This window comes from Dermacentor silvarum, chromosome 8 (genome assembly GCF_013339745.2).
Source record: "Dermacentor silvarum isolate Dsil-2018 chromosome 8, BIME_Dsil_1.4, whole genome shotgun sequence".
Classification (NCBI taxonomy): domain Eukaryota; kingdom Metazoa; phylum Arthropoda; class Arachnida; order Ixodida; family Ixodidae; genus Dermacentor; species Dermacentor silvarum.
The window spans coordinates 120097654-120116835 of record NC_051161.1 but is presented as its reverse complement, the minus strand read 5'-3'; the positions used below and the strand labels follow the sequence as shown (position 1 = coordinate 120116835).

Below are 19182 nucleotides of genomic sequence, written 5' to 3'. Positions count from 1 at the left end.
CCCGGTATAAGGCCACTGGCAGAATTGTGGTTATCTGAGCTTTAGGGTAACGCCACGCATGATGACGCTGGGTACATGTAGCATACATAAAGTACAATGTCACCGTGATTTGTATGATGGTGCCGGTTGTCTGTTGCACATGTGATGTGGTTAAAACAGCAAACAGCTATCCATCAAACATGCTTCCATACATGACTCACTGCGACGTCATAAAAAAGCTGAAAACGTGATAGAGCGTACGCCAGGCAGTGTGTTATTTCGGACTTTGGACACTTTGCGCTGCGTTGGCATTTCATGGCAATTTACATAATACTAAATGTGGAATGCTAGTTTTTCGTGAAATGTGCACTGAAAAAAAGTTAAAGAACAACCTCTAGGTGGCGGACTGTTTCAGTGCTGTCTTGCTGAGAATTGCATCATCTCAGTTATGTCCTAGAGTAAGCGCTACTATATTTCACTAGCATTGTGCTACATGTTAAGGTATCACTCTTCCCGCACAGTCACTCACGTTTTTGAAAGCATGATTTGTCCATATTTTTAATGCTTACAATTTCTAACGGTATTGAATTGCGCATTCTGCAAGTAAAATTATCCTGGGAAGGTTTCTTTCATATCTCGCTCTCGTATGAAAGTCTACGCTAACTCATCCAGTCGTGACCCAAAAATAAGGGAAAGTACTTGGCAGATGCTAATAAAGCACTAAACTTTTGATTGTTTGACACCTGTAGAGGATTGCTTTTCCACCTAGAAACGACCGCTTACAGACAAGACGAATTATCCTTTATCACTGTTCTATACATTATGTTCAACCGGTAGTTTATCTATCATCAATTTGTGAAATAACCCAACGAAATAAAGAAACAGCCAGAACACAACGAAATGACACAAAGTTCACGAATACACTTGCACACAATGTCTATTGCTTCTTTCATGAATAAATTTTCGCTTCAGAGACGTGCATTACGAGATTGGATAGTGAATACCAATACATTTCTAAGACCAAATACGATGTGATGTGAATAGACCGCATGCGATGTGATGAGATTTGGACATTTCAAAATGTTGACACACTTTGAAAACTTTTCAGTGTCATGCAGTGTTAGTATTTCATTCTTTTACAAAATTTTCATAACGGCAAAGCGAACGTACAAGTACTGAGCCGCCTGCATTAACGAAGTTGGAACACGCCAAATGTATCGACAGCTGTGCAGCAAGCACGTTGCTATGAAAGACCCTTTGGTTGATACGGTAATTTTGCTAAACAGACATAGCCAAAAATCTTGCATCATAGTGAAAGCATGCTTGTTTAGTACGCAGTCGTCTGATCTGATATAGCAAAGTGAACAAAAATAATCCCCAGTGCCACTGACGCAACGATAATGACGCTTGTCAAGCCGAATACAGGTCAGTGTGCAGCAAGCAGCTTGTACCCACCAAATGATACAGGGAAGGCTAGCGCAACATCAACGTTATATTTACGATTCGAGTTAGAGGGAACATTCCCGGAAGCTATCAGCGAAATCAATACCAGAAAAGAGGGGGCTGAATTTTTTGGTTATACACATCTATTACTCGACATGTAATCTCACTCAACTAATTTAAAGCTACCTGCTCCGGCCAATAGTAACAGCCAACGTAAGAAACGTGAGACAAGAAAAGGTGAGTGAAAACAGCGTCTTGTAAGAATTTAATCACTCACATAACCTAATGCGCTGCCACAGACCAAGCTTCCGTGCTCAGACTGAACTTTAGCGCCAGCCCCATTGGACATTTGCTGTTTATTTTCGCCGCGACAGCGGCGTTTACGGTGATCATAAGCAACAGTCTCAGTAATGTGATGGTGGGTGAGTGGGGGGGAGAAGGCTTTATTTTTCTGGCAGTTTTTGACGCAAAGGGGCGCTGTAGTTCGCGGACGGCGGCAGGCTGAGGTGCTGACCTTCTTGCAGGCGTGACTTGGGCAGGACGGCCACGGCGGCGGAGAAGGAGCGCGAGCAGTTCTTGGCCACGTCGGTGGCTACGCACGCGTACACGCCACTGTCCTCTGGCCGCGAGTCGTTGATGGTCAGGAAGCCGATGGGCAGGATGGTCACGCGGTCCACTCCGGTGCGAAGCTGGGCCCCGTTGCGCGTCCAGTGGGTGGCCACGTGCGCGCCGCTCGTCTCGCACGGCAGGATCACCGTCTCGCCCCGGGTGAAGCTCGTGTCCTGGGGCACCTTGCGTTGCACTGCGCAGTGGACACGTGACACCCAAGGGGGGCGCTGAAGGCCGGGTCTCTTTTTCACGAGAGATGGCATGTACGCAACCAACATCTTTTACAAAAAGTCGACCAAACACTTTCCGAGTAACGGGAATTTTTTTAGGTCTAATTATAAGAATGGTGAAGAGGTATCCTTCAAAGGCGTACGAATGTCAGGCACACAAGCTCAACAGAGAGAGAAAATTACTTAACAAATGTCAGCGGTAGGCGCGTCCGGTGGTCTTATCTGATGCCAATCCTTTGACTGCGCTTATCAACAATGCAACGAAAAAAAGTGGCAGAATATAGTAGGCCCACCACGAATTTCTTTCATGAGGTTCCTTTTCGCTAATTTCACCATGTAGAACGCAATGCAAAGTAGAACGTCTCGAATTGATGTATCTACATTTCGACATGAAGAACCTTGAACTGTAACGGTGCGTTTTTTTTATTTCTGTTTAATGCTTCCAGATGACGAAAGGTGAAATTTCCTCAAGCTAGAAGTGTTCGTAAGAGCAAATTCTGGCCAATCTTCAAGCTGGACATATTAATGAAAGCGGCAGGTCAATAGCGAAGAGGACTTACGGAAAGAAGCTTGGTGCATTCACTTTCAGTAGCCGGAGCAGTTCAGAATTTTTCATATCTGCGCATTTGACGCATTTAGAACCAACGGCTGCTTGCGTTATCATTGCGCCAATTGCCGATGAGTTAGGCATTTTTTTCAGATGGCTGTGCGTATTTGGGCAAAGGATAGCATATGATTACTCAGTCCAAGTGCTCTGCTTATAATGAATGAATTCCTCAGCATTCTGAATTACGGAAATTCGTTCCATCTGCGTCATGGGCATATCCGCTTTCTCTACTACAAATCAGTGCAGGACATCCCACCTAGAAAGGCGCGCAATGAGTGGCGCGCAATGAGCGGCGGATTACAGAACATTGAGGCCTCCTTAGATAACGCCAAGTATGCGCTATGCACTCCTTCACAAGACGCGACTGCAGCACGGACATACCATGGCCGGAAGCAATGCCTACCTGTAGATTGCATTTTCTGTCAGGAAAAGCTTGCAGTGAGCCTGATTAAATTGAAAAGTTGGGCAGTTAGGGGTGGCTAACGTTAAATTCAAGAACTACCGTTTTATGTGCGCCAGTTACAAGTTACAATTCTAAAGCACGATCATGGAGCGAGAAAGAGAAGGAGAAGCAGGGAGGTTAACCAGGTTGCACCTGGTTTGCTAACCCACACAATGGGAAGAGGAATGGAGAAGAAAAGAACGACATTAAACAATGCTGCCAGACGCCCAGGTGTATGGCAGTAACGTCAAAGATCAGCTAGTGGTTCTGCTTGTACAAGCGCTGCGTTTGCTCCCCTAGCGATAGCCTTAGTCCAAGTGGCGCTGTTACATTTAGAATTACAAACACTAAACAAGCTCGCCTCAACCCTAAATAATTTACTCATAATTGCTTGTTCTTCGTCTTTTTAACTGTGCAATAGATTGCACCACTATTCTGAGCAGGCAGTTAGCGTCGTTAAAACATATGCAAGGTATTGCACTAGGCATACTGTTCCACAAATTCAAACTTTTTATTCACTTCGTTTACAGTGCAGGGTTTAATCTTACAGAAGGCACATGTCCATGCGTTCGTTGGATTAGGTGGCATGATGGTCATCAGGTCAGACTTCTCAGGTTCCAACCAATGTGGAATGTTAACAAACATACTATTTATATCGGAGCGCATTCAACTGATACCCACAAGCATATTGGTGTGCACTGGCACTGGATTGCGTGTCTGCTCCTATCGTTTGTTGAACTGTGGGTTACGGAAAGTCTTTCATATCTTCGCAGATAGCTGTCACTCGAAGCAGCTAGTGATTTTCCTCAAAGTATTAAAAACACACGAAAGCAGAAGTACCACGAATAATGACATCGTCATATCGCCGTGTTTTTAGAGAGTTTGGACCAACAAGCTTATATGTCTCGCGAAGGCGCTTTACTGCGCTTAAAAGAACCTATCATTCTACCAGTGCCGGTAATCATTACAGTCAGGGATACTACTGCTTGCTGCGAATCCGCGGCTGAGGCTGCTGTGATTAAATATTACGTGCTTACGGAAAATGTAGTGCTAGGGCTCATCCCGCTGCAGAAATTGTATGGCGAGAGCCTTTCACGAAAACTCTCTTATTTCTTCAATCCATAAAGCTAGACTTGAGTCCTGTAGGAAAATATTTACTTGGTGGTTAACCAGATGTTAAAATAACCAGCAGCTTCTCGTTCTTCGTCGGGCATGCTCTCCCAAGTACTGGTAGCAAATAAATTGAATTATTTCGGGGGTCTCACGTGCCAAAATCACGACATTATTATTAGGGACGCCATAGCGAGGGGCTTGTGAGTAATTATGACCACCTAGTGTTCTTTAACGTGCACCTAAATATAATTACCCGAGCGCCTTTCTTTTTTTTTTCATTTCGCCCACATCGAATAGCGGCCGACACGGTCGGATCGAAGCGGCGACAGTTTGCTCAGCAGCGCAAGGTCAAGGCGATTAACTGCCATAGCGGCTGGAGTTAAATATCAATGTTGTCAGATGGCGCAAGGCATTATTGGGCTAACCACTTTACACACACTAAACATTTTACATGTCGAGAAAAACAAAAAGAAAAGCATCGCCATTGTCACACTTGCAGTCTTCAAGTTCAGAGTTTGCCTACAGTGTACTCAGCCTACTAAAATTTAATTCTTTTTATTAAGCAGTGGCGCATATTATAGCTATCCTGAATCTTTATGCAACCAATAAGTGCCATATTATAAACTGCTTCACATTTCATCTGCTTACTCATGCATTATTTGTTAATTGCGTTGCGCAAAGAAAGTTGTGTTTGTAATTGGTCTATTTTGATTTTTGTGTGGACTGAGCGAAGACTAGCTTTTCCTAAAACTCTGATGGAACAATGAGGTATACGGTCCGTGACAAACGTTTAAAAATATAGAGCACGTGGATGCCTCGTGTTGCAGTTGGCGTTAGCTTTCCGGAACGTATTGCAGGTAAGGCTTACCGATTTCGCAGGGTGGTTTGACGATGGCCGGTCCAGCGTAGCTGATCTTGAAGTGGAGGTCACGCACTGCCGAGCCGCTGGACACGCGACAGGTATAGTTGCCGCGCAGGGACACGTCCATCTCTCGGACCCATAGCGTGTTGTTGCCCACAAGGAGCAGGCCCTCGAGGTTTGGGTCCTGACTGAAGATGCGCAGTTGCTCTTCCTCTTTGAACCTGAAGGCGAAAGTGCAAGGCGGACAACAATGTAAAAGGGCTCCCCGAAATATCTCGACTAACATGAATGCTCTGCGTCGTCATTATTGTCACCTTTATATCTAAGGTGTTTCGTTGAATTGCACCATATATGCTATTTCACAACCCTCTGCCTTTTTTTTCTGAATACAGGTAAATAATCTCGTCGCAATACGAAAGGCATTTATGACGTTGGGAGTTGGCAGGCTATATTTGTGATATGATAGGCGCCTTCAAGCGTTTGTTGCTTCCGAGTAGGGGGTGAACAGAATGTGTGGTCTTGTTCTGGGCCAAACGTCCTGTAAATTTGCGGTGCTGCACTGCGAAAATATTTCTAACATTTATATTTCCTTAATGACGCAGCTGAGTACGTCATGCCTCAAATGTGTTCGCCAAGGGTTAAAGTTGATAGGAAAAAAAAAAACAAAATAAAAAACTACACTGCGCCATTCAATAGAATACATCGGTGCCAACCGTAATGGTAGCTCTGTTAACGACGACGCGACGAGCTTAGTGAATACTAGATCATAGTGTTCGCTGAACCCACTTTGTCCAATATTTTTTGTTGCCTGTTACGATGCCACAAGTAGTACAGCATTTAAGCACAGCGTACGTACGGACAGATTAAGGGCCGAAATTATCTCCGATAACCACCAACGTAAAATGGCAAGCAGGAGCATTGCAGGAAGTTTTGCTAGCATCATGTTATTAAAGCTACGGTTCATTACAAGGAAATTTACCGGAAGGCTCTTTCCCAAGAAATGTGCAGGAAAATTCATCGGATGGAACCATACTAATCAACTTTCTTTCAATGCCTTTCTGACGCCTCCTGCCCTTTTCTTTCCGGCGGAGGTTAAATAGAGTACAGTGAATCAATTCTTGAAAAAATAAATTGCTTTACGAAAATAAGAAATAATACAGTTCACACCTCGCTAAACGTAGGCAAAATTTGAGCCATTGACCGACATCTCTACTGTGTTTTGAGCGCCGCAGATTCAAAGTAGTACAGAATTGCTATAAAAAATAACAACAGTCTCATGCGCTCTAAACTCGGGCTAGCCTGCGCAGTCAACTATGGGTAGACTTCTGACTACTGTTTTTTTTTCGGCCACGAAAAGATGATCATGACAATTCTTCTTCTTTCTGGGGTTTTACGTGCCAAAACCAGTTCTGATTACGAGGCACGCCGTAGTGGGGGGCTCCGGATTAATTTTGACCACCCGGGGTTCTTTAACGTGCACAGCAATGCAAGCACACGGGCGTTTTTGAATTTCGCCTCCATCGAAATGCGGCCGCCGTGGCCGGGATTCGATCCCGCGATCTCGCACTCATGACAATTGGAACACATACGACAAGAACTACTTGACATAAATCAAACAGCTGTATTGCGGTTAAATATTTAAGAAAAAGGCGAGATGGTCATCACGTTCATTAGCTTTGGCTCCCCTACCAACCAAAAAATGGCATATTTCATTCCCTGCGGCCAACCGCCGCATCCTGGTGGAGGCGCACTGCAAGAGAGCTCGTGGAAGCTGTATTTAGGTGCCTGCGTTCCCAATTGATATGCATCCCGCCATTCATTCGCTGCTTGTAAACAAAGTGTCACTTGTGGGCGTAAACACCAATGGTTTTGAGTGATTGCGACCTTGGCTAAATGCACCTTGACTTTATTTTTCTGCGCTAGAGCTAGAAGCACTATACGATGAATAGAAATAGGATAGGAACGGCGGGGTTTCCAATCTAATTGTCCCCATCGTTCAACACGTTGAAAAGCAGAGACCCCAGCATCCGACAGCGCACAACTCTGTATGAATGCCTGCTGTATACGAGCCCAGCTCACCAGGTAGTTGAGGTGTACTGCGGGTGCGCCGGAACGCAGCGAAAAATGTGCGACTCTCGGTAGCGCAGGGAGGCATCTCGCGGCGATTGGCGAACGTCCAGAAGATCCTCTTCGTCGAAGCCTCGGCTCTTGCCCGTCTGATCCTTAGGACCTGCGCGCACGTAACTCGATCAATTGATTGCGTATTGACGAGGCGACTCCACAGGCACTCCCTCCAACCATCCTCAGGCCATGAGACACTTCGGACGTCAAAATTTAACAGTCATGATGCAGAGGCAGTACTTTGTCAATGCCGGATATGAACATATTATTTATTCGAGCGGCAGTATGCATTATAACGCATGCACCGTTTCACGGCGAATAATTGGCGCTGATCGTGAAGTTCGCGGTATTTCTTCCCTGAGACACAAGCAGGGAAAATTGCTACGTTCAGGCAGACAACACGACGAAGTGTCGCTAAGGTCGATGTTCCTTAAAAACAATATGCCAATGGGAGGCGTCTTCTCGGCAACACAAGGGTTCAATACATCCGTATCGCTAGAAAGAATCCATAATCAGCCTCTGATAGTATACTTCAAGCACAAATGTAGCGTACATAAAAATAATATTCGTTTTCTAAGACCACAGACTGCCTATTTGGAGGTAAGGGGTGGACTTTAGATTTTTCAACTATGCCTCCGACCACAAAGATGATTCATTACGGGTCACAAAAAATACGAACAGGGACTACCAGTTTGACATGTGACAGGTTATAACACTGGCTAGTTTATTATGACCTTATAAAGCTTTCATCAAAATTTAACGAGCGCTGACTTATTTAATGTACACACGATACGCATTTTCAGTGTACATGGCAGTTCATACATGACCAGCATCACATGCATGGCACGTCATGGTACGCTGCGCCTGATATATGTCATGCTTCGTTGCTTCGATCTTTAACCCTTTCTCGGTCGCTTGCTTTTGCTCTCCATTCCTTTGTATTTTTTCTGATTTCTTATTCTCCAGGATTCATCTTTGTAGGCCCTTCGGTGGCTTACTTTTGTAAGCTTTTCTCGTTGGTAAACAATGCCAACAAAGACAGTCTTCTCACTACATTTTTTTTTCTTACAGAAAGGCATCGAGAATACTTGCATTGATTTGGCCACCGAAGTTTAGTGTTACACATGTTGCTCTTCTCTTCCCTTGTAAAAATTCTAGACTGCGAGAATTCAGGCGCGTGTTTTCTGAAAACATACTATGCGAGAACGATAGACAAGCACTTTGCTGTTACCATGGGAGCCGCTGATACCTGACTGCAAGGGCAAATATCCGGACAACATCGCGTGCAGTCGGGTGCGAAGCGCCTTCGACATTTTGTTTCCGCATTGATCGTTCTTCTTCGCGCGCCGTGTCACGCGATCTGTCGTCAAGAGCGCCAATATCTAACTGCGCTTTGCGTCAGAGCAGTCGGATACTGTACGCGCAAGCTCACTAATAGCATGCTCACTGTAATAAGGAATTCTAGACGGTGGTGGTATAACCGGAATCTTCTAGGAGCAGCTTTTGCGATGTCTCTCCAAACGCTCACAGGTGCCGTTGAGACGGGAACGAGGATTCGTAAGGGCGCACTTTAGAGAGCAGAAAGAAAAAGAAGAAAAGAAACTCTTCCTGTTCACCACTCAGGCGAATTCGTAATGGGGCAGTCGTGCCCAGGGCCAGGAAATACTTGAGAAAGGCGAATGCAAACGGTAGAGAGAACACGCACCAATAAAGTATACCTGCGACTAAATTAATTAAAACTAAAGCATAATAGGGATTTGTCAATATAAACCAAAGCGCATGTGATTTTTAAAGGAATGGGCCAGTTGGGAGAAAATATAAGTGAGCCGTGGAAAAATGGCTCTCTCTGATTTTATCAGCGAGGGCACTTGCGCAGTTGTACGGAGGCACAACAGACTACGCAGATTCCATTCAACGTCAGTCCTCACGGCTCACCATTCAAGACGTAAAGTGTTTTTTTTATGATGGTATTTCCTCTTACCATATAATTGCTGTCATAGTCAAGAGCATAATTTGTTTTATCAGATACCACACTATCTGAGAAATATTCAATCAACCTTGCTTTGAGTGATCTCAACCAATGTCATGAACACAAGTCTAGAACGTTCATCGCGCCATGTACTTCTCTCCCTTTTCGGACCCTCTCCGTCAGCACCAATCCGTGATTCGAATTGACCAGCCGTTATCCTTTCTACGCGCTGCATGAGCTGCACAATTCCACTTATATACAACTAGAATATCAGCTTACTCGCATTTCATCCTATATTCATTCGGTTGCATTTTTCTTAACGCTACAGCTGCCAAACTTATTTGTGCTTTGAACCTTATTTCTTCATCATCGTCTTTGTCAGCGCTGCACTTTGTAAAGCATGAGTCTGCCAAACTTTAAAGAAAATAGCTTTGATTGGTTTATTCGTCCGTATACAGACCCCCAGTAGTGGCCGGTCTTTCACCGCACATACGAATGCACCGATAAAACGAGCCCGCGCTATAGCGTAACCGGGTTGCGGGGCTAATATATTATTATAGCTTTTCGAGACACATGCGTTGTTGGGCGAGTGTTCTGGGGCGTCGGAAGGTTTAGATGCCGCGGTAGAGTGTTCTGGAAGGACAGCCCTCCTCTTCTTCTGCAGCCCTCTCTACCGTTGAGGCTGTAGGAAAGTAGGGTGGTTGTAGCTTTACAAGCCGACATTCTCACCGGCGGAGAGAACGCACATATAACTAGTCGGCTTATTTGTCTAACCACCTATACTACCGGTAAAGATGTGCCGCCTAACAGCTCCGTTCTCTATTGAAATACGCAATGAAACACCAAACTCTACCTAAATATATACGCTGAAACAAGAGTGCACGTTCAAGTGCATCAATACTTTCATAAAGGGAACAGTTTTCTGGAAGCGTCTGGTGATTCGCTTACTTAATCGTTGCGGATGGTTCCCGCACAGTTGTTGTTTTTCTTGTCAGTCTTCGATTATAGGACCCCATAGTATCTTACTTGCGGAATGCTCTAAATGTATAATTTTACGCTCTGGCACGTATAACTTATCCGTGCTTCATTGCTTTACGGACAACATCTTGAAACGCGTTGTGTCACGTGTTCTCACGTCCCCCTTCGTTCGTCTTTGTGGACTTAAAAGGAAATTCTTTTGCCGCATATTTATTAAGGTAGCTGTTGTGCTTTTTAAAGAAACGAATATAACGATGCTAGTGATTCACATGCAGCCTTGTCATTGCATAGAAATGGGTTAAGAAAACATTCATGCCTGTCGCGGCCGAAGCAAGGATACGTTTCGAATCACTAAACCGCGGCCACGAAGGAAACATCGTTGTTTCTTGGCTTGGTGCCTAACGTTGTCATTATTTCCTGCGTCAGGCACGACGCACTTTACTGCGCACGCAAGCACGCCTGCCACGCGGCGACTGCCGAGAGCGTCGTTAAAAACTGCGTAACCCGCGCCGTCGGCACTTTTGTATATTTTTTGACTGATCGGATGGTGATAGGGTGGCATGTTTGATGGGGAAATCAACCCCGCAGAAACCAATTGGTTGCGCGTTATTTCTTTCCTTTTTTGATGCAGATTGTACACAAAAACAGCTGATCGGGTTTGACTATTCAGTGTCCACGCATAGTTGCGCAGCCTACAATCAATCGGCCAGAATCGCTTCGTCATGCCATGGGAACTCGTAATACGGCGACTTTGTTTCTTGTAAGACTTTGATCGACGTTTTATATGTTCGTTCACGGCGCAGCTCAGCATCTAGAAAAAAAAAATGAACGACACGCTACTGGACAACAGCACAGTCAGACCAAACGCAGCCCGTACGCCCTTCCTGTTGTCAAGGGACTTATGGACAGCCTGAAGGGTATGGTCAAGACGTACGTATGTGTACACATCGCGAAACACTCTTTTTCCAGCAGCTTGCGAAAAGCGGGGGCGATATTGATTAAGTCAATCTCCTACAAGGGATGCACTGTAGAAAGAAGCCAGATGTTACCACTAATTGCAGATGTGGCCGACAATTGTGGCACCTGAACGCCACTGAAGACGTGCGGTAGGATTGAAGCCCGATACATTACATCTGTGACCAGAAGTAGAAGAAGAAGTTGGGCACAACAGACTAAGCAGGTTCCATTCAACGTCAGCCCACGCGGTTCACCATTCAAGAAGTAAAGTTTCACGTTTTTTTTTTCCTAAACAGCGCTGCTTAAAGAGGACAATTGTTTTGTATCCACTCACCAAGAGGCTTCTTGTGGACGCGGAACTCAGCCTTAAATCCGCGACCACTCAGGTACGAATCACTGTTGAAGAATAGGAACATCTCTCGGCCAGTTGAAGATACCGCCTCTGGCTCGCCCTGGGCTCCACAAAAGCGGCCCAGCAGGTACGCGTCTGCGTCGGCAACAAAATAAATCGGCAGGAGTGCCACTCAGGTGAAACATTTTGATTTGCCTTCTAGTAAATTCACATGGACACGCCCAAAAACGTGTAGGCGTGGGGAGGGGTGAAAGCGTGAAAACTGGGGTGCATAGATTTTTCAACGAGAGAGGAGATGTGAGAGCAGTATTCACTGAGCACAACCAGGGATTGGTTGATAATGCAATGGGATTGATAATGGGATTTGTATGTTACTATACTGTTTTTTTTTAGGTTAGGCATGTTATCTATAAATTTTTGTGTATGCTGCCTTGTGTACGGGCCCCCCGTAGAGCACTGCACGGGCCGATTTTTTCAGCCCGGGCCCGGCCCGGGCCCGTTTTCACGTTGGGCTTCCCGCCCGAGCCCGACCATAAGTTTTATGGCAAGACCCGGGCCCGGCCCGGGCCCGGAAATAATCTGCGTTACCCGCCCGGCCCGGCCCGCCACCCGTTTACCTTAGGCCCGAGCCCGGCCCGAGCCCGGCTCGAAACCGGCCCGAACCCGGCCCGAGACCGGAAAAGGCATGCTTTTCAGAGTCAAGAAGCCCGAGGATAACTCGCTGCACGTTACATGCACACCACCAGAAAGTCCGAGCCCGGCCCGGGCACGGGTCAAAAAGCACACGCCGTGCCCGAGCCCGGCCCGAGCCCGTGAAAAAACTGCCCTACCCGGCCCGGGCTTTCGGGTAAGCCCGAGCCCGTGCAGTGCTCTAGCCCCCCGGACCTTCAAGTTACATTGTGCCGCTTTTGTGACCCCCAACAATTATGTTGGAAATACAAATAATTTGAACTGAGTTTATTTGATTTGAACTGCATCAAATGACGCAAAGCATTGCAGGGGCTATGACAGTTGCAGTAGTGGAGGAATAGGGACCAGTTCTTACAATCTGCGTTCCATTGAAGAGCGCCTAAAAGTTAGTAGATAAGCGTTTTGCATTCTGCACCATAGGCATGCGCACGCCCCTGCCAGTAACTGGATCGATGACATCGTGCTTAGCAGCAGAATACAACAGCCACTAGGCCAGCGTGGGGCCGCTAGCCATTCGTGTTAGAGTGAAAATAATGAAGGACCTTTTTTTTTTTCGCTCGCAGCAGTGTAATGCATAGTGTTGCAAAAGATGACGTTGTTTTACACTTACTCTTAATCTTGCTAGATGCGACACATGATGAATTTTTCTCGGACTTCGTATACATTATTAATTTTTGTAGGCTGGCAGTTGATGAAAACAGCGTAATTTCTTTCGGCCTGCATCGCGGGGTTCTTTCAGCACTACAATATATTGTGGTTTTTACGGAATCTCGTCGTCTCTATGTGGTAACTCCTGTGTAGGCCCGCTTAACTAAAAGTACGATTTTTTGTGTCTGACCAACGGTTCGCATTCTGCGTGAAACTGCGATATTTTCTGTATTACACAACATTAAAATAATAACCCATGAACATTCCTATACACCTTTGGTTATACACCTATAATCCAGAAATAATTTCGTTGTTCCCGGCTACACTGACAGCACGAAATACACCGTGAAACATAATTTCATTTAAAGTATTATTATAGCTGACTACCAAGACCGAAAGAAAGAATCCGTTGCACTTCGTTCTTCTTTTTTTCGATACTTCTCGTTTAATAAGCATCAGAGGACCAAAAACACAAATAACGTGAGCCTGTTACAAAAACAAAGAAAAAGTACTTAATAATATTTTGTACATTCGTACCAGTGAAAAAACTTAAAAAACTCAACTTTTATTAATTAGTGGACGAAAAGATTCCAGTATGTAAAACTGAGCCTACGAAGACGTGTTTAAAGCGCTAGAACATTTAGGTCTCGATTTATACATTCGTCTCTGTCCTTTTCTTACCAGCGGCCAACGAGGTCAGCTCAAAGCTTGTCTCGCGACGTCTGGAGTTTGTTTATTGTAGTGGCTAATCATCCCCACGAGCCCCAAGTTATTTAGCAAAAGCACTGATCAAAACCGGCCCAGAGCAAGCAATATGGCACGCGCATGACGGCGGTGGTGTCGTCTCACCTTCATTTGAACCGTCCCGGACCTCTATCTTGTCGTAAGGGCAGTCTTTGTACGGGTCCAGTTGTATGTCGACAAAGTACAGTGTGATTATGTTCTGTGGTCCGGCATCCAGCGGCACACGGCAGGAAGAGTTTGGCGGGTACGCGTCCGGGTAGTTGGGGCTGCTGATGAAGCCGCGGGAGTCCTCTGTCCACACCCGGCAGTTGCCTGCACGTGCAGTTGATCTCCGGTCAAAACGTGAACGCTTTGTCCCGCTTTATAAACGAAATGAGCTACAATGCAAACGTTGTTACCATTCCTCATCCCCAACATGTAATTTAAACTTCAAAGACCGGGTGCACAGACGTGAATGAAAGAAAACTTCGGCGATCAAAAGTTTGTTTTCCCCTTTAGTAGAGATCCCTCCTAATGAAACTCACATTAATTTCAAGCTCATACGGCAACTTTCAGGACACAAGGACGATTCGCCTAACCATTGCTTAGCCAAACCACCTCCAACGGTAAAACGTAATAGACTCTCCCCGTTCACTTTTCATTTGTAGCTGTTTTCTTTTGAATAATCACCTCTTCCAATTTCTTCTAACATTAAGATTTTACTTTGGAAGGTGTTGCGCTTTCAGCAAAAAATCAATATCATCAACATCTTAAAGTCAGACAGTGGAGCCGGAAAGTAAAGTCGCCTTAATTTTCTTAACAGGAATACCTTCAGTGCTACCTTCAGTGAATACTTCGGAATACCTTCAGTGACAAACGCTAAGCCACCGCAGCGGTAGGCGGACTATCTGTAGAGCATCCACCTCGTATGCGGGAGGTGCCGAGTTGAAATCCTGCTGCCGCCGGAAACACACCGTTTTTTTCTAATGGCAAGAGATGTCCCCTGGCCTGGTGCTCGGCTCTCGTGGGGGTTCACATCTCAAAAAGGTGTGTGTGTGGGGGGGGGGGGGGCGAATAGAGATTTGAGAGTTGTCTCTGGACGCCTGGTTGTCCAAACACAGACGGCCTTGTTGCAGAGCATTCTCCGCGGCTGTGGGAGGCAAGTGCTGCCGCCGGGTACATACCGGTAAAATAGGTACAAACGCGCTCCCGGCCTGGTGCTCGGCCATTATGGGACCTCAACGCTTGTAAAGGGGTGTGTGTCTCCAACCCGAAGGGGTCCTCACCTCAATAGGTGCATTTGGGGTGCCACATGGGAAATTGCCGCCATGGGAGCGGCCAAAACATCACTTTTGTTTTTGTGCTCACGAAGGTTTCGACGGGAATTTAGGGCGCAGGCTCCTTTCCAAGCGTATCACCCCTGAAAAAAGCCGAACGCCAGGCCGGGGTACGCTTGTGCCCATTTGAACCAGTGGGTGCCCGGCGGCGGTGGGAATCTAACCCAGAACCTCCCGCAGCCGAGGCAGGCGCTCTATCGCTAGGCCATTCCTGCAACACTCCTGGGTATTTTTTCACGGAAAGCATTGTGCAGAACAGTGCCAGGAAGAAATGAGACAAGAAAGAACAGCAGATAGATGGGCACTTGTTACCGCCCTTTGCAGTCCCATCTCTCTCTAGGGCTGTTTTACATCCTCTTTTTCTTGAACCTTATGACCTTTTCGACCCACTCACAACCCACTCACGACCCACTCACGACCCACTCACGACCCACTCACGACACTAGGTTGGAGGTGGTGTAGCAATGGTGTGACAAAAAGATACTAAACAACATCAAACGGCATCATCGGTCACTCAGATATCTGAGCGGTGAGAGGCAGAACTGGTGCGACCTGCACTTTCTGTTACGCACTGGGCTCGGCGTGCTGTTCCTCGAGCTCGTTGTAGCCGTGGTACCTGGCTCGGAAACCCTGGAGGTTGACTATGTCGTCCGAGTGGAAATGCACTGACATGGAGTTGCCCGTAGAGCGCAGCTCCAATGAGCTTTTTTGGTTCTCCCGGCAGAAGCGACCGAGTGACGGGCTGTCTGCAAATGACAGAAAAAAAAAACAGGAGCACGAAATTAGCATTCTGAATGGGCACTGTTCCTAAATGTTGGTTACCTTATTCGCGACAGCATTCAGTTCAACAGTGTTAGTCTTCCGCAGTTCCATTTCTTTATGTAACTGCCAGATATGTAAATCGGTAAAGCTATAGTTCGCATGACATGAACCAGTGACTACAACATATCAGCATTTAGCAACACACTAATTCTATCAAGATGGATTAGTACCTTTGAAAACATCTGATTGTACGTTCTTCAGAATAGCCGCACTCTTATGAAAGTGAAATTATCAAATTTGTAGATTGTTCATGGCATTTCTTTACTATATTATCGTTTACCGTTTACTTATTATGAAGGAATATTATTATTACCAAAACTATATTCATGAAGGAATATTCAGTAATTGCATGCCACTTGCTTTACTGGGTTCTAGATGTTTCAAATTCATTGCCTGCTGAACGTCTACAATCTCCACATGGCGAAGAGCGCTAAGATACAGCTGTAGAAAGCACACTATCCCCACGCTGTGTTCGCATGATGTCAAAGACACCTGCAGGCCTTTTATAGGCGAGAATCCTTATTCTTGTGAAAGCACAAGAAATGAGCCACATAACACGGCACCCAAAGCGTGCTGCTTACCGAAGGTGGGGCCGTCGAAGATTTCCACGTAGTCCGACGAGCAGCGCGGGTTCCTCTCCATGAAGAGCGTCTCGAACTTGAGCGCCACCACGTCCCCGGGCTTGACGCGCAGCACCGAGAAGCAGTCCGTGTTGGGCGGGTACGTGTCCGGGAAGTTCGGGCTCTCGACGACGCCCTTGTTGTCCTGCGCTTCCACGGGACACGCCGACATGCGCGAGGAGACGACCGCCGGCGAACCGACTGCGCCCAGAAAGGAACCACCGCGAGAGTGACCACGCTGCTGGCGCTGTTGCTGCGGCCGCTGTCGCTGTGGTTGCGGTTGCGGCAGCTGCATCGGACGCGCTGACGGAGCGACACTGCCACGAGTTTCATGCGCTGCGAGTTCAGACACGGGCGACTCTGACTCGCCGGGACATCGGGACACGCCTGCGAGGGGAGGCAACAGTGCATTGGGCGGGTGGTGCGCCCCGTTTTGTTGGCCTCGCGGTGCCTCGCAAGCCAAATCACTTTTGGACTTGGTTTTACCTTTTCGAATTCTTGAAAAGCAGACGGCTCGCTCAGAAAGTTAGCGGCTTATTCCAGTGTTTAGCGAGCAGACCGCACCACCGAGGTACGGGGTCCTTTTACTAAGGCAGACCCCTCCTCCTTGTACTATGCGTCTCGCTCGCAGTAGGAGTACAGTCTGAAAACAAACGGAGTGCTACCGAAAGCAACTACTCCTGGTCCATTTAACTCCACTTTCGGGAGCCCTCGAACTCCTCGACGGAGCAGGATTGCGCCATTTCCGCGCCATCGAAGATACTGCGCTCTAGTGCGGAGTGAAATAAATCCCTCAAGTGAAGTCTTATACGAAAATAGGTATTAGTATACCACCGAAAGGAGTTGCGAACGATTGTTCGTTGCGAAAGTCTAACGAACGTATAGAGCCATTGTGTTGGGAATGTGTCATTCTTTGTCTTACTTCGTGCCCTTCCGATGCGTTGATTTTGAGTATTAAGGCAAGCTGGCGTGGTCGTGTCGGCTTATCACTAATAAAGCAGCGCATCTTGTTATATACTTCGGAACTCACGACAAGCTAAGTGCTAGCTAGTTAAGGAACTGAAAGATAGCCATTCATAGTATTTTAAAAACACTGCATTCAGAAGGTGATAAGTGTTTTAATTCGGTTCCATATTGGGAGGCGCCCGTGCCCCCCCCCCCCCCCCTTTTTATTGCGGTACCAATTTTCTAGCAGCATTGGACTCGGCCATTACATTAACGATGTCGACCTATTCAGATCTATTTTTTGTATTCTTATCATACACCCATCGTGTGGCTAAAGTCAAACTTTACAGCCTTCTTGAGTGAGACAATCTTTTTAAGGAACATATGGAAAGTTCAGGCAGCAGCCAGTCTTAGGAAGTATAAAAAACAAATCGTTGAGAAACATGGCCGCTGATAGACAGGCTTTACGAAGTAGTATTGCAATCCAAAACCTTAGAGACAACGCATTGAAAAGTATGGCTTCTCAGAAACGGGCAAATGCTATATTGTGTTTCATGTGTGTGTGTGTGTGCGTGTGGATGCATGGATGTGTGTATGTGTGTGTGCGTGTGTGTATGTTTGTGCGCGCGCGTGTGTGTGTTGGAAAGAGAGACATTCCATTGCCTGTGGCACCGAGCGCCATTCGGCCTGTTCCGGTAGATTCCTTGAAGAGGTGGACATGCGCAACTAAACTCACTGTCAAGGTACTTAGCTTACAAATTTCTTACGCAACTTTAAATTTCAATGAAAACCGAGCAGTAGTGAAGACATAGCTGCTTAGCAGACATCCCGAGAGCGGTGCCAGAATACATGTATCTTCAAAACGTGTGACTACATACATTGGTATTTCCCCCAACTATACCATTCCAAAAGCCTTCTTCGTCCCGATTACGTAGATTTTAACTACATCACCAATGCAAGTTTTAGCAGACTCAGGAGACACATGTCGAAACATATATGGTTTACAAGAAATTTCCCCTGAGTGAATATTATTCGGCTTGAACTCTTCAATTGCACCGTTTGTCCTAAAACAGAGAGGTTAGCTAATTAGTGGAAATTTTATTAAGCTATCAATCGCCATTTACAGAGTGCCATTTACAATGCGAATTATGTCCGCCTCTTCCATTATAATCCATCAAAAGCTCCAACAACGCAGACTCACAAAGATGGCGTTTAAACCTCTAAGACAAAGCTTTCTGAAGTAGAAGAAGAACGCTTGGTATAATTTTTCCTCTCATCTCTAGTCGGCGAGGGTCTTCTAGAAAGTCTGGAAAGTTGATAAAACAGAAGAGTTCATAAAACGTGCGCCGGAATTCGAATAAATTATGAAAACATCTTTGGTGCGCGTCTAACGGCCCCAGATGGCCGAAGTCAGTCCGGCACACGGCATCGTTCGTAGCGCCCGTGTATCTTCGCAACGTCAAATGCAATCAATTATATCAGTCACATGACCAGTATAACCGCTTTAATCTGTCGTGGCACGAGACGATGCGAACCACGTGAAGCTTGTGGTGGTAGTCGATGTTTGCGGGCGCCGTTTTTTTTTTATCATTCCTTCTGTGTTTGTTTGTTTCTTTATGCCTTTCTTTTGTTTAATGACGACGCCTCCAACGTTCCGTGTCAGAAGTTGCTTCGGACTGGTGCTTCTGCGTGGGCAGATGGCGCGGTCACGCTATCGCTGCGTACGGTAGTCAAC

At 46.2% G+C, this 19182-nt stretch overlaps 1 protein-coding gene across 2 annotated transcripts in view; it reads right to left on the bottom strand.

Annotated features, from left to right (window-relative positions):
- The window catches only part of LOC119461643 (inactive serine protease PAMR1), a 92069-nt gene that overhangs the window by 29969 nt on the left and 42918 nt on the right, over positions 1 to 19182 (bottom strand). The window contains exons 3-9 of one of the 2 annotated variants that reach the window (XM_049671827.1): positions 16464 to 16889; positions 15633 to 15806; positions 13850 to 14056; positions 11645 to 11797; positions 7365 to 7515; positions 5292 to 5506; positions 1937 to 2224 (exon numbers count right to left, since the gene is read on the bottom strand). In XM_049671827.1, coding sequence (XP_049527784.1) covers positions 1937 to 2224; positions 5292 to 5506; positions 7365 to 7515; positions 11645 to 11797; positions 13850 to 14056; positions 15633 to 15806; positions 16464 to 16889 — 1614 coding nt within the window. The remainder of the gene's footprint in view (positions 1 to 1936; positions 2225 to 5291; positions 5507 to 7364; positions 7516 to 11644; positions 11798 to 13849; positions 14057 to 15632; positions 15807 to 16463; positions 16890 to 19182) is intronic. The other variant, XM_037723008.2, reaches the window with a different exon arrangement.